Consider the following 17,181-nt stretch of genomic DNA (forward strand, 5'->3'; position numbering starts at 1 on the left):
CTCATCATTTTCTTAAGATATAAAAATGCAGTCATAAACACAACTGTTCCGAAATTGCAGAGTGCTTCGAGAGTGCCAAATCGAGAAATTCAAGAAATTGCACCGTGCCAAAATGGTTCTTTTCATATTTATTCTGTCTTGTATGGTCACAGGTAAGCTGAAATTTAATGTTACATATCAATGTAATATTCTTAAGTAGAGAAATAAATTTTATTTATTATCTGTCTTACTACCCGTCATTGGCGACTAGCTTATTTTTCGTGAATGCCGGTGGCAGTTAATTCAAAATTAAATTTCTTATGTATAACTTAAGATTCACATTTCCTTTAACCAAATATTATCAATAATCAAATCGAAATAGATATTGAATATTTACTATTTTAATAGATTTACACCTTTTGCTTGTTATATTCTTTGATTGGAGTATGCTGTATTATGTATTGTTTTGCTTATTATATTCTTTGATTGGAGTATGCTGTATTATGTATTGTTTTGCTTATTATGCACATATATCTTGCTAATGGAACATAATAGATATAATTCGAAGAATGTGTTTTTATGATGCAAGGAGGTCTGACGTGTGGCGAGTCATCAAAATATAGAGATAAAATTTTTTGACGGTTACAATACTTTTTCTTTGTATACTTAATATTAGAGAACATGATTAAATATAATAATTAAAAAAACACACTTTTATCAGTTCATCGAAAAACTAATCCTATTAAAAATCTGAAGTTAAAAACAAAAATTATATAAGCATAAAGCGTAGAAAATAAAATGAAAATGCTAGAAATCCACAAATAATAAATGTCGGAAAAAAGATTAAGCGACCATTATATAAAATTTTAAACATGCATATTAAAAATATTATAACGATTCCAGTTTATTTTAGATTTTTTTTTATATGTACGTCACACTTTTACGCTTTCTATGTTGAACTCATACATTCTTATTAAAAAAATATTTTTTTTTCCTATTCACTATGGAGAAAGTGAATATTTTTTCAAGGAGTTTTCATTAATATTTTAATTATATACTAAATATAGTTTTTGAGGTGAGAAATTATGTCTTCTGATTAAACATAACTGGCAATAAATAAATCAATGTTAATCGGAAGAAATTCATTCATCTGTATAGATTTGTGTTAATCAGAAAAAATTAAAATGCCTTTTCTGAAAACTAAAAAAAAAAAAAAAAACATGATTAACTTATGTTTTTTATTAACAGTAATTTTTCTTCTTTGCATGGTTAATGGAACTATAAATTGAAATGTTTGATCTATATGAAGCAAAATCAATCGGATTCACATAATTTTAGACATTTTAATGTTTGATCTATACGAACATAATTGATCAGAATCTCATAACTTAGGCACAGTTAATTTAGGCATTTAAATGTTTGGCATTAAAATCTATACGAAGTGAATCAATCGGATACATATAGTTATTGTTTTCATTAAGATACTAAATGTAATTTTTTCTTAAGGTTCTCTTGCCTGTACTGATGAACATTGTCAGGATTTTACTGTCACCACACAGCTGTACGAAACAAAGTTTATGCCAAACAGATCACAACTAGAAATTATTTGCCCGTAAGTTAATTTTAATTAAATCGTTATTAAAATATTTTGTTATAGTTAATGTATACAAGTTGATCATAAAGTCTGTTTGAAATCAAAGCGATATCTCACATAACAAGGGATGTAACATGTGCCTACAGTAAAGTGACTATGCTGAATTTGTTGAGACAAATTACAGCGACCCTAGCAACAGAATCAGGAAGTTACAAAAATAACTAACAGAAAAGGAGATCGGCCAAAAAGTCCAGTAGAAAATTTGTCTTTTACAATAATAAAAGAACAAGGCAAAGTTTTATGTAGTTATTTGTAAAGTTAGAGGAAACATATACTATTATATTTATGAACTTCCATTGACTTGAAAGAAAATGTCTTAATTTGAAAAATGAGTTCTCCGAGATTATCATAAAGTTTTTTCGAGTTAAACAATGACTAAGTGAAATTTAAACAACAAATAAAGTAAATAAAAATAATGGGAAAAAAAAAACGAAAAACGCTCGCAGAGATAGGATAAAATATGAGGAAATATTTTTCATTTTTGAAGCGAACCCTTTTTCAACTCAAAGAAAGTTCAAAATTTTAATTGCAAATCCCCAATTTTACAGATATCTCCAAAAAATCTTTTCTTGTGTTTATTATGGTATGGCGTACATTTCTTTGACAGGACATTTTTGCTAATATCCCTCAATTTCTGAACTATTTTTAAAGATTCAATATTTCGCCTCTATGTTCGCTGTAACCTGTCTCAAGAAATTCAGCATATTCACCATAAATGTACTGTAAAAAGACTTTATGTGTCACCCTGTATATAAGCATAAAACAAGTATTGAGAATTATTATCTCCATTCAGGAAAATTATTCTTTTTATTAATGAAATAAATTTTTATTTCGAACTAGGTGACTTTTGTGTAAATAAATTGTGCGCCGGGAATAACGCATGCATCAAATATCAATAAAAATCGCTTATGCGTATTTATGTCTTCGATTGCCGCAGGTTTGAAATTAAAATTTTGATAAACATGAAACTCGCTCTATTTAAAGATTCTTGTTCGATGTCTATTCATCTAAATTATCTCGATAAGGCTTTACAAAATATTTAGATCAACAATATTATTAAAAAAAAAACCCTGAAACTTGAAGAGACCCAGAATAAATCAATGCACTCATTTGCACTAAACAAAGAGCAAAAAGTTTTAGAAACTTACAAACTATTAAAAAAATCATGATCGTAATCATTAATATTTGGAATTAAAGATTACATTTTCCTTATTTTCCCATTAACCCTATTCCTTATCTCATGAATATTATCAACGAGTTGATACATTGATAATATTGAAGCAACTAAAATATTAATGTAAATGTATTTTTTTTAGAAATCTCATCAAGATGTTTGAGTGCGAGAAGACATATCTGGAATGTCCTGGACAAAGCATCGAAGAGGTAGCTGTCTCTTCAGATACAGTGAAATCAAAACTAGCAAAAGCCATTCTGGGCGGATTGAGTTTGATCCGTGAATTATGTGACAATGATTCAGATCTCCAGAAAGGTAAATGACTTTGATATTCCGAGGATATTTTATTATGAAAACTCAAATCTGCAACCCATCTCTTAGAAATGCAAACCCGTAACAATTATTAGATTTTTTTTTGTAAATATATTTTTTTTATCTTTTACATGCTGAATATATATTTTGGAAGCCTTTTCTTTTTTCAAATGATTAAATGCAAATTTAGCATAGAACTGCCATTTTAGACTCGCTGGTGTGGTGTGGAAGTTTAGAAAGGGAGTTGAAGCTCAAGTGTCGTCCTCGTCATCTGACCACGGATCAAAATTACGCGGTCCATCCCAAAATAGTTTTAGTACTGTTTTAAAACGGAACGTTAATATAATTAAACTAAACTAAGCAATGATAGTCACGGGATCCTATATCATATTATAAAAGTCATCACGGTTTTGAATCATAGCATTGAAAAGTGCAAAAGTACGGATTTTCAGAGGGTAAATAACTTGACTGATTTATTTTCAAATTTGATCTGATTGTCTCTTATAAATTTTAAGCCTACATATCAAATTTTAATTATATATTTCTCCACGTTCTGAGGTTACATTTTTCCGTTGCATTTGAGAAACCGAACTTATAGAATTCCTGGTAATGATTTTCATTTAAATTCTGACAAATATCCTCATCTTTGGTGTAAAAGACACAAACCAAATTTCATCCTTCTAGCTGGAAACATTTTTCAGTTATCGTGTTTATAGGCAGACATAATTCCAAAAATGTGCTTTCAGGGTTCGAAAAAGTTTGAACCCTACGGATGTATACGGGAGATTAATCAAAATCTTGAGTACTAATTTTTTTTAATGTTTCTTTTTCTATTCTTTTACGTTTCTTTATATTTCATATAAAAAAAGTAACAAACGAGGAAGTTAGTGAGAACGATTCATTCGAAAACAGAATAAATATGTTGCCTTTCGCGCTTATTCTCAAATAAAGATAATTATCCTCTTTCCTCCTCATATAATCGTAGATCTTCAGAAAGGCTATTAATATATTGTATGGCATTGGCGAATGATAGTTATGAAATATGGATCTTTAAGGTGAATTTAGTATTTTTACTGAATCTAACGAGAAAATATGTATTGCGGATGCTTCTTTTGCCAACTCATTGATCGATAGTCAGTCACAAGATAACATTGTGGTGAAAGCTTATAAGCCAGTTAACAGCTACACTACACGGACAATTGCTTTTGTGTTGTGGTCATGTTACTGGTCTGCTAGCCACAAAGTTCCGGATTCTATAACCGCGCATCACAATCCACCAACCTCAGACAATGAACCTTCGTACAGCTGTCTACCCTCAACCAAAGTCGTCAGACTCACTTGACGCAGCAACTACTCACCCACACACGCTCGCCATAATGCTTGGAGCTACTCAAATGGGTACAGGCGCATTAGACTCAACAGCTAATGCATCACCACTCAACAGCCATATCGTTCGTTTCACCTTCGACTCACTAAAGGGAGAGTCTGTGGGGAAATCTTATATGCCAATTAACAGCTACGCTACACGGGCAGTTGCTTTTGTGTTGTGGTCATGTTACTGGGCTGTTAGCCATAAAGTTCCAGGTTCTATCCTCACTCATTCAATCAGCTACAGCATACCAAATTTAATGGATTTAAATCATTTCTTTTACATGCATGTTAAAGTAGGATTAAAGGCCGACTTTGTTCGAACAGATTTTCCTGTCCGACCATCGAATTTTATCTTTCCAAGCAAATTGATGATCACTAGAACCGGATAATTTTCTGTGTATTTAGCATTGAATTACTTAAGTGTAATCGATTGTTATCTCCGTAATGACTATAAGCAGTGACACTTATAAAGATATATTTTAAATTAAAGACTATCAAGCAGGAAATAACTAAAATTCAAAAAGATTCTATTTTCGGTCTTTGAAAAAACCTGTAGATTTAGAAATTACTTTTATTAATTTATTACATAAATGCAGCGCAATCATATTAGATCAAATCAATAACAAAGGCTAAACAATTTCATCAACTTTCACCGAATTAATTTAAACAATAGCTCGAAAGCATCGTCTTTTTAAAATTTGGATGGAATAAAATTTGAATATACCAATAACACTGACGAAGAAATAATTATAAGTGCTTCTATAATATTTTTATGGATCTAAGTCGAGAAAGATAGGTTATAGAATCACTATTTCATTACGCTTTATCTGTGGCTATCTATTAGTGACCTTTGAGAGTGTAGTGGATTTGTATGAGCGAGGATAGAACCTGGGACCTTGTGGTTCGCAGCCCAGTAACATGACCACGATACAAAAGCAAATACTTGGATAGCGTAGCTGTTAATTGGCTTATAAGCTTTCACCACAAGAGTATTAAGGGAAAATAAAATTACATGTATTGATGTTTTTCCAGAATATAGTCGTTTTATACATTATCTACATTTATATTTTCTTATTGTTTTCAGATTATCTTGAAAGTGTGGAATGTGCTAGAAGCCATATTACCGATATCGGAAGGCTGTGTCTGCCAGAAACTTCCAAACCGACAGAGGATTATTTTAACCAATTCTATTCGAATGAAGATGATTTCTTCAAAAAAATTTCTCATATCAGTTGTGTGTAAGTATTCCGTTGTTCCTAAGTATCAGAATGTAGTAAGAAAAATTTTTTCCCCTAGAAGGGGGGGGGACTTAAATTTTGGAATTGCCGATAAATTGTAAAAAGGTGACATATTTACAGAAGAAGTTTTAATTAAATTTAAAACATTTAGGCTTTCCGGAATGTGTGTAAAGTATGAAATACTTTATCAAAGACTTAATCCCACGGGGGGGGGCACCTCGTAATTGAGGATGACAAGTTTCCAGCATGGTGGTTGGTTCTCACCACCCTAGTGGGTACACAAAAGTGTGGGACTTTGGCTCTTCCCATCAATGAGAGATAAGTTGATACGTGAGTCCAAGAGATAAGTTGTACCGTAGCCGGTGATGGCCTTAAGACTCAAACATAGTTCCCGCCAGTGTTGCTGTTGCGGCGGTCCGGTCGTTAAAATTTTTTCGTGTGCCTTCCAGTGGGTCGGAGAAGCCAGTTTGTGGTTATCAAAGACTTAGTTTTTCATATTTAATTCTTTGATAAGAACGTAAATGGAAATATATATATATATATATATATATATATTTGTTTTCAGCTATGAAGCTGTATAGTTAAACAAATCGATCAACAATAAAAAAAAAGTATATCCATCATGCATAACTTTTGTCTTCTAAATTAGCTGGAACATTTTTTAAGGAAAAAAGGGGGAACTGTAAAAGATTCCATTTGAAGCTATTCCATACGCTGCTTTTTTATCAAATTTTTAAATACTAAGTCTCTACTTATAAAAAATCTATAATTTTCCATTTTTATGCAAATTTTGTAACCTGATGTGCAGCGTCTTTTTAAATGAAAAATTTTTTAGAGAACAGTGCATATTGAAATAAATAAAAATGAACGAAAATATGACATTTTCCTTTCATTGTTTCAAAACTAAAATACAAGTATATATTCAACTAAAATGTCATTATAATTTTATTGTTCAATAAAATGATATTTGAAGGGCATAGAAACAAATTATCATATTTTGTTTACTTTTCTCAAAACAATGCTCTAATTATGTTTAAATATCCTCAAACTATTTCAGGTGTCTTAGTTTTTGATGAAATATAATGAAAATGAAGATTTCAATTAAATTTTAAAAGAAAACAGTGTATGCATTTAATGTTTCTATTTCTTTTAGGTAGCTGAAAGTGAATTTTAACACAGAAAAAACTAAAATTCTTATAAAAATTCTGTGCGTATGCATAAAAATATTTCTAAATAATTAATTTTTAATTTTATCTATTGATCTTATTTTATTATTCGATATAAGTTTATTTGGAACAAAACTGGTTATAACATTTAATGCCAACTAAGTCGCCTGGAATATTTTTACATTTTTTAAAATTTCTATTTTTGATTTTTTTTAAAAATAACACATTTTGCATTAAAGCGTTTTTATAAATATTTGAAGCATTTATATTTTAATACATATGCATAAGAAATTTATCACATGAAGTGAATAATTAGCCACCAGAGTCCACCGTCTCTTTAACTAGTTAACTGTTTCTACCTTTTCGGAAAATGCTTATCTAAATTATCATATATATATATATATATATATATATATATATATATATATATATATATATATATATATATATAATATTATAATTATAATATATTAAACGGTTATATACAAATATAATAATTGTCATTGCATAAACTCGTCATAACGCTAAATGTACTTTTTCCATGACTAGTGTACTCAAAAAAACAGTTAACTGGAAAGTTCTACTGTAAACAAATAGATTAAGACGTTCCGAAATTACAATGCCAATTTGAATTAAAAATATTCAATAGGTTTTAACGTATTAATTTTCTTTAAGACGATATTATTAAAATTTAAAATTAATGAAATTGCATTAAAAGATTAAAACATCAATAAAATAAATATAAAAATTGATGTAACTTTAACAAAGAATGAACTAAAAAAAAATATAATTAAAATTTATTTTTTAGAAATTAAAAACATTAGATTAAAAATATTCAACATTCTTTACTAAAAGTTGACATTTTATCGTAGTCACCTACTTTAACTGTCCTTAAAAAAACTGGGTAACCAAAAAAATTTTTTTTCCTCGATTTCGAACAAATTTTTCAAATTTAGTAATAGATAGATGTTTACTGTGCAGAAAATTGAATTTCTAAAATATTTTTCAGATTCAAAAGTTTTAAATTTAATTATTTTAAATTTTAGAAAAGGTATTAAACTTTTTAAAAATGTTTCATCTTGTACAATTTTCAATACCTTTTCCCCACATTTTTTAAAGGACCTCACAATGTATTTAACAAAATTAGAGATCCGATTTTTGATATCTATAATAATTTCTGAGAAAAAGATGTTGCTCAAAATATTATGAATTTTTTTGGAAAACATCAGATTTATTTTCACTTTTAATTTTTTTTTTCACTTTTAACGTTTTCAGAAAAAAATCTGATAATTTTTTTTACAAATCCCCACCCCCCCTAATTATATTAAGCATGCATTTAAGTGTGAACAAAAAAAAATAATGCAACTGCAATAAACTTTAATTGAATTTTAACATTTAGTAGCAGACAGAATTTCGAAAAAAAAGCAAACTGAGTAAAACAGCTTTAAAGTTTAAAAATAATAAAATTGTAATAAAAAGATCTCAAATAAGTCCTTAATGAACATTTAAAAATATTTGAAAAGATTCATTTCAACATTTAAAAATAAAAGAAAAGATTTTATTTGCTAATACTATTTTCTCATTTTAAAAACTATACATTTTGATTTTTCAGTAAAGACGCATTCCATACGGCTTGCATGGTATATAAACTCCGTGACACCTGTGGAACCGTTGCAGAAAAAACAGCACTATATGGTTTGGAAAGAATGAAAGATGCCTTGAAAGCTAACAGATGTGCGAATGTAGAAAATGCTGAAAATCTGAAGACGAAATTCTTGGAATTCTTGAATTATGATGAACAGAAAAAGAATAGTATAAAAAGAGTCTTGGACTTTTTCTTGAGAGAGTAAAAAGAATGATTCAAATGAAAATTTACAACCAGCAGGAGTTTACGTTGTTTTTTTATTATTATTTTTTTATTTTGTTAAGAATTATTTCATAGATGCACAGTATTTCGTTTTCAATATTAAAAATATAATTAGATTTACCAATTACATAAAATAACAAAAATATAATTAGATTTACCAATTTCATAAAATAACAAAAATATAATTAGATTTACCAATTTCATAAAATAACAAAAATATAATTAGATTTCCCAATTTCATAAAATAACAAAAATATAATTAGATTTCCCAATTTCATAAAATAACAATCTAGAAAATCTTGAAGATCTGAAGACAGTATTCTTGGAATTCTTGGATTATGATGAATAAAAAAAAAATAGTATCAAAAGAGTCTTAGACTTCTACACAAGAAAGTAACAAGGATGATTCAAAGCAAGATATACACCTTTTAGGAATTATTTTGCTTTTAATTATTTTATTTAGTTAATAATTACTTCATAGCTGCACAATATTTCGTTCTGAATATTAAAAAGATAATTAGATTTCCCATTTTTTTTTAATTTCACAAAATAACAATCTAGAAAATGTTGACGATCTAAAAATGAGATTCTTGGATTATTATGAACAGAAAAAGAGTAGTATCAAATGAGCCTTGGACTACGTCGCGTGAAAGTAAAAAGTAAGATTCAAAGCAAGATATACAGACTTAAGGAAGATTACGCCGTTTTTTTAATTTTTTAATTGTTTAATAATTACTTCATAGCTGCATAATATTTTGTTTTGAATATTAAAAAGATAATTAGATTTTTCAATGCTTTTAAATGGATTCTTGGATTATGATGAACAGAAAAAGAGTAGTATCAAAACTGTCTTGGACTTCTTCACGAGAAAGTAAAAAAAAAAAAAAAAATGGTTCAGAGCAAGATATACAACCAGCAGTTTATAAATTTTTATAATTGGTTAAGAATTACTTCAATACCTGCATAATATTTCATTTTAAATACTAAAATGATAATTAGATTTCCCAATTTCTTTTTATGGATTTCTTGTATTATGATGAACAGAAAACGAGTAGTATCAAAAGAGTCTTGGACTTCTTCGCAAGAAAGTAAAAGGGATGATTCAAATCAAGATATATAGCATTCGAGATGATTATGTTGCTTTTTAATTTTTTTAATTAGTTAAGTATTACTTTATAGTTGCACATTATTTCGTTTTCAATATTAAAAGGATAATTAGATTCTCCATTTTTTTAAATATCACAAAATAATAAAACGGTTTTATATAAAATAATTCTTTTAATATTTTATTCTTTTTTTCTTTCTTTCTGGCTTAATTCTTTTTTATTCTTTATACTGGCAAGGAATATATTAAAATGGATGTAAAGAATAAAACTAGATAGTATTAAATCTTGCAGAATTTCTAGAAAATAAATTATTTGATTTTTATTTGTGTTATAATGCATACAAGATGCAGTCATACTCTGCAAATGTTTATACAAAGTGATTCATTACTTACTATACATATATAATATACATCATAATACTTGTAATAATAAATCTCTCAATTTAATAATAAATGTTCTTGTAATAATAAATGTCTCAAAGACGCATTATAAATAATTTATTTAAAAATATATAAAAATTATAATTCAGTGATACATAAAAAATAAAATGTTTTATTGATTTTGAGTACTTCGTTCTTTTCAAATATACACAAATTTATTTCGCATTTTTCTCATTTAGATGTTAAATTATCAATCAATCGTAAGCAGTTTCGTAGAAAATATATCAAATTCTTACTATACATTCGAAATTAGAAAAAGGAAACATTCGAAAAAGAATATTTCCTTTCAGAGAATTCGGTTAGCACTGATACAAATCTCAATCTTTTATTTCATAAACATTTAGATAAAAATTTTAGTCCAATGGAAAGCTTTTTGTCTTCACACTAAACATATGTAGAAAAAAAAATCACAACATTGGGGTTACTTAATATTTTAATACATTGGCTGCCATATGACTTTCATGCGATTCACTCTAATTATTTAATTAGATTATTCTTTCTGTACTACAATAAAAAAAGGGCTTAAATAACCAAATAAATTACTCGAATCATAGATGTACATAAATCATGGTAACAAACATGTTAAAGCACTGAATTTCATTTTATATTATGCATCGTTTTTGCTTATCATTTGCAATGCTGTTCTATTTATTTAAAATAATTGGCGAAATCACGTAACAACTTCCCATCACCAACCAGTTGTCCAATTTCACATTTGGTCGTTCGAAATGGAAACTCAAGACGCCTAAATATATCATCATAAATCGTTTGTTCTCCAATTTATTGCCTATTTTCCAATGAAATTTAAAAATACTTTTTCCATTGCATATTATCTATTAGAAAAAGAAATATTTGCAGAGCCCTCTAACCACAACTATTGTACCGATTTCGCCGATTTTTGTCTCATTTTAATCAACTTTGTCGATCAGCTGGTTCACCGGCGACATTGATAATATTTAATTTTAGTTAAAAGGTTGAATATAACTTCATATTCCTATAAATTTTAAAACATTAAAGCAGTTTTATTTTATTTGTGTTACATATAATCCGTTTATTGCGTTCATAGATCTCTCTAATGGTGAACAGTTCCATGACATCAGAATGTTTTAAAAACATATATAACCGATTAACTTATCTTCTAACATTCGTAGTATTGTTACTTCACTTTTTTTATTCGTCTCGTAACTATACAGATATTAGACAGAATCCTTCTTTAACTTTCAACAATAGAAGAAAATCTATGATCAAATATTCGACGAAACAATGAAAATGGTTTGAATTTCAGGCAAATATGTAATCTATCTTAGGAAATAAATGCAGAAAAGAATGTTTTTAAAAGAATTTCTCACGATTATTAAACTGATATCATTAAAAAGAATTATTTAAATGTTGAAACAATGTAAAATTTATTTTTGTACAAAAAATATATTCGGACGTTATTGTGGAAAAAAGCTTAAAAAAACCAGCCACATTTTTTTAACTAAATAAAATTCTAACTAAAATTTCAAAAAAAAAAAAAAAAAATTAACCTCGCATATTTGTGCCATCCAGAATATATATAGATATATATCAAAATAGACATCAACTTATTTTCGCACATCTTCCAATTTTGTGAACAGCTGATTTTTCAAATATTACGACATCGAACTGAATAAATGGGAATCAGAAGGATCCAAGTCTGGAGAATATGCATCAAGAAATTGATTCTGAACCTAGTCACAAACCATAAGAAAATTTCGCCTTGTGTCTGAATAAGAGAATATGAATAACTGAGGGACATGCTGTATATTGACTTTCTATTTTAATTCAAATAATTAGCTTATATAAATAATTAAAAAGTTTTAAAATATTTATCATCACGTCCATTGTTTTATTATTGTAATTAACTAGGAATAAAAATATTGTATTGGAAATTTTAAAAAAAATATTTATGGTTAGATAAATGATATTATTACAAAAAAAAATTAATGTCAAATTTATGCTGCTAATAGACATCTTTCAAGTCATATGCCTAAGTAAAAGAAAAAAATTAACATGATAATATATGCACACTTGCATGCTACACCATGTGATCAAATGTATCGGGATACTTTCGGATTAATGCATATTCCCGAAAGGTTAACTTTGAATATTTGCTATGAATATATCCTACCCTAATATATCCTATGAATACTTATTTAAATTCACACCTTTATATCACAAATTTCTGTTACTGAAGCCTTTGATGAACTTATTAGAAATTGGAGAGATAAGGTTTCTAACTCCCAACATATGATAGAAAGCAGAGATTGATTTCAAATTTTCAACACTAATTTTATTTTCTTTGGATACTTGCATGCGTTTTCATAAAACTAGCATTAAATAATAGAAAATATAATAGTTTTTATTTTAAAAAATGATAAATTTTTCGACGAGTTTTTTGTTTCTAAAATTAAAAGTTTTTAGTCACATTATGGAAAATTTATAAAATATGCAACACAGTATTATTAAAACATTATAATAAAATTCATTATGAAATTCATTCAGAGAATATTCATTATTTAATACATTTAAACTAAATCTACAAATAAATTCAAATTTTCACATAGTAATTTATTTAGATTTTTCCTCACTCTCAAAAATTTATATCGAACAAGTAATATAAAAAAAATAATTCAATTCCTACTTACGTCAATAAAGAAAAAATTTATTTTAGTTACTTTTTATTAAATAATTATAAAAAATAATTATTAAGTATCAAAAAATTATTGATTTTTGCAGAATTGAACTCGGATCCTTCACCTTCACTTGAAAAATACTGAAATCCTTGCAATTTACCGATTGAGCTACTGCCTGTTGATTTCAATTTTCATTACAAACTGCTAAAACTCTATTTAAAGTATCAAAAATCAATTTAATTAAATTGAACAATTTTAATTAAAATTAATTATTTAATTTTAATTACAATTAATTAAAATTTTAATTACTTAATACTTTATTTAAAATTTTAATTAAAGTTAATTGAAATTAATAAATTAATTACAATTAATTAAATTTAATTAATGAATGAATATTTGAAAAAACTGTATTAACATCAAGTGTCATCCACTACAAGTTTTAAAAAATGTATTTGAACTTAAGTGGATGAATAAAAAGTATTTTATTAATGATTGAAAATTTGAAGAAGGTATATAAATATATATAGGGAGAGTGTGAACTAAGAGTAGGAATTGAATGAAAAAAGCATTGCAATCATTAAGGAATTCAGTCTCGAGGATTTCTGTAGTGCTAATTAAATTAATCTCGAAAATTAATTAATTTGATGTTTTCGACCTTCTCGAGTCCTCCACCCCCCCCCCCCCACAAAAAAAAAAAGAAAAAACGCATTAGCAAACAAATTTTATAAAACAGCCTCCTAGCACACGGGAAGGGGGAGGATTAGAATCCAAAGATCTTCTAAAAAAATATATACATGATGGATACTCAATTTAGACATTTTTTACCCCATCTTACACAAATAGTGGCTGTACGCTAGGAAAACGCTTACAGCGTCACCTGATTGCGAAATTTGGTGTTAGTATTTTCATTTTAGAAATGATACATAAACCATAAATATGGCAATTATGTAATTGTGGAATATTATATATTTATAACAGAAAAATAGGTTCATAAATTAAACAGTATCTCTGCTTCTTCACAAACAGTCGAGGCCGTGGTTGCCTTGTGGTAAGGTCTCGGCTTGTGAGCCATAGGGTGTCAGGTTCGAGACCCGATTCCACCGAAGAACCGCCGTGTAAGGGGGTCTGTCGCACGTTAAATCCGTCATGCCAAATGTCCTCCCACTGGTGTGGTGTGGTGTGGAGAGGGGGGGCCAGCTCAGGTGTCGTCCTCGTCATCTGGCCATGGTTCAAAATTATGAGGTCCGTCCCAAAAATAGCCCCAGTGTTGCTTTACAACGGGACGTTAATATAACTAAACTAAACTATCTTCACAAACAGTCAATTCTGAATCATTAGGAATTGAAAAACACTTCAAAAAAGTGAAGTTTTATTTGTCAAGTTTGAATCAATAAATGTGTTGTTATAAAATTTCTGGATTAAAATCTTAATCCCCTTTCCCGGTTTATTACTTATATGTAGCAAAATAAACTTGGTAAGAAAGACAATTCCATTGTTGAATAAATTTTATTAGATTCATTCGCCATCGTTGCAATTAAATTTGCAATAAAAATTCATAATTTTCTCGTATGCAAAATCTAAAATCAAAAAATTTTTAATCACTCAACTATCCGAATTTCTCATTTTAATACATTTTATGATTATGTTTCTTCCTTAATCCGAAAGCATATGTTCGGTGGTATACTTTAGTGTCTGTCTGATTACATGTTTGTGTGTGTTTATGTGAACGTGAAATTTAATGGAAGAATAAGTTGGACGAATTTCATCTTAATATCGTCTTCCTACCACGTGCAGTCAGTTCTCTATCAAATTCTGCATTAAATCCATCAAATGATAGTCATTCAATATTCTTTCTACCGTGTGTTTGTGAAAAATTAATCCAAAAATAGAAAAAACTACAAGAGTGAAATTTAAAGATAGGTTTTTACACCAAAGTTGTAAATCTAGATTAAATTTTAGATCAATTAAGTTAATGGAGGCAATAGATTGAAGTGGATTTAATTCTAGTTTTTACAGGACAAAAATCGAGCATAGAAACTAAATTGAAACATCACTCTACTTCAGCAGTATCCAAATCCATAAAACAGATTTTAAAAATATTTGTATATATCTACAAATATTTTAGCAATACGATAATTCAACAATTTGGATTATGTAATTTTGTATTTGACCTTAAAAATTGTAGATTTATATAAATTTTGAAACAAAAATCTGTCTAAAAGTAGATTGTTCGTATGAAAATAATGGCTCAAAAACGTAAAAAAATAATAAATGCATGTGTGACCTTGATATCAAGTTTGTAAATATACACCGAATGTTGCTAGCAATCAGTGATGGTAATTAAAGTGATGTTCAAAATAATACTAGATTCGCTCTTTGAAGCTGAACAACAATCGAGTTGTGAATTAACAGAATACGAGTAAGCAAACAAAAAAAATCTGATTAAGATTACCTTCTTCTTATCCTAACGAAAACCATGACTCAAACACGCAATAATCTAACTGAATGAGTTTAGAATCCTAATAACAGTATTATATAAGGATCCTATATTCATTCGCATTTTGTTATTCGCATTTTGTTATTCGTATTCTGTATAATCATACAATCCTTCACTTAGAAGGATATATAAACTGATTTTAGGATATGTGATCCTAACATCAGTATGATTTTGGTATCATATATTCATTCATTAAAAAATAGATATATAAACTGATGTCGGGATATGTGATCCTAACATCGGTATGATTTTGAGATCATATACTTAATCATAAGAAAGAAATATAAACCGATGTTGGGATATATTATCCTAGCATCAGTATAATGTTAGGATCAAATATTCATGCATTTAATAAGATATATAAACTGATGTTGGGATTTATAATCCTAATATCAGTTTATAGATCTGTGTCAATATTATATCCAGTTGTATGATGACAATGGAAGTAATGTTCCATAATTTATACTGGGTTTTTATTCTTCATAAGGGGAAGCTGCACCTTAAATATACCACCCTGAAATGGCGGTATATGAGTAAATCAAGGAAAAGATATTTTTCACTCTTTCAATTCCCTTCAATAAAATTTCATACATTTATCGATTTCCTTTCAACATGCATTTAATATTTATCTTCTATTAGTTTTTCATTATGTTGTTGGAGAGATTAAATCAGAAGCAGCATCTAATTGATTAATAGGAATATGCTGAGAAACTATTAGATAAGTTCATTTTTGGTTGAGTTGATTTGGGCTGAGAAGTATTATAAAAGAGAAAATATTTTTGACAGAAAGAATGACTTGTAAATATTGAATTTAAAAAGTATTATAAATGAGCTTTATGTCCTTTTAAACAGCTTTGAGAAGATACATTATTAAAAACTGCGCTGTTACTAAAGATAACACAGAGTTGTCTTCTCTATGAAATATTTTGCTTGTAAAAAATTATGTACTTAAAATTACAAAAAGCCTTAAAATTGATTTTGAAGAAGATGTAAAAAAAAAGAAAGATTTAGCACTTCAAGGAAATTTAGTACTTAAGGATATTTAGGTACAAATTTAGTATATTAAGGAAATTTAGAAATTCAGGTACAAATTTAGTATATTGAGGAAATTTAGAAATTCAGGTATAAATTTAGTATTTTTAGAAAATTCAGTATTTAAGGATATTTAGTACTTCAAGTACAAATTTAGTACCTTAAGGAAGTTTAGTAATTCAGGTACAAATTTAGTAATTTAAGGAAATTTAGTTCTTAAGGATATTTAGTATTACAAGTACTTTTAGGAAAATAGTTAATACCTTCAATCTATATATATATTTCAGATTATTTGGAGTTTTACTGTATATTGAAATTAATGGTAGAATTTTCATTTCCATGTTATACAGTGTACTTTTTACTTTTTTAAAAATTGCAGTTATATATACATAAAAATAAATACAAGATACATGAGATCTTGTGAGGGATGTGTAGTATGACTTAAAAATGATGAAAATAATCTTGCGCATGTTTATCGCTTATTATAACCGTAATTAAAAAGTATTAATCATACGTGTATCAACGTAAAGTGAATCCGAGAAAAAAATTGCCAGGATATAAAATACGTCAATGAATTCGAAATGATAATATGGATGTCTTAATCATAATTAACGCAGAAGGATTTCCTGAGGTTATGAGGATCTATTTCCGCTAACTTAGTTTTTCTTAATATATATAAATGACACCT

At 27.7% G+C, this 17,181-nt stretch overlaps 1 protein-coding gene across 1 annotated transcript; it reads left to right on the plus strand.

The window, feature by feature from the left end:
* LOC129984173 (uncharacterized) lies at window positions 1-9,664 on the plus strand. Its single transcript, XM_056093977.1, has 5 exons — window positions 1-152; window positions 1,486-1,591; window positions 2,950-3,122; window positions 5,575-5,728; window positions 8,507-9,664. Exons 1-5 carry the CDS (start codon window positions 113-115, stop codon window positions 8,742-8,744), a joined length of 711 nt encoding a protein of 236 aa, XP_055949952.1. The 5' UTR covers window positions 1-112; the 3' UTR covers window positions 8,745-9,664.
* Window positions 9,665-17,181: the final 7,517 nt, after the last annotated feature.

The sequence above is a fragment of the Argiope bruennichi genome, chromosome 9 (genome assembly GCF_947563725.1).
Source record: "Argiope bruennichi chromosome 9, qqArgBrue1.1, whole genome shotgun sequence".
In the NCBI taxonomy this organism is placed as follows: domain Eukaryota; kingdom Metazoa; phylum Arthropoda; class Arachnida; order Araneae; family Araneidae; genus Argiope; species Argiope bruennichi.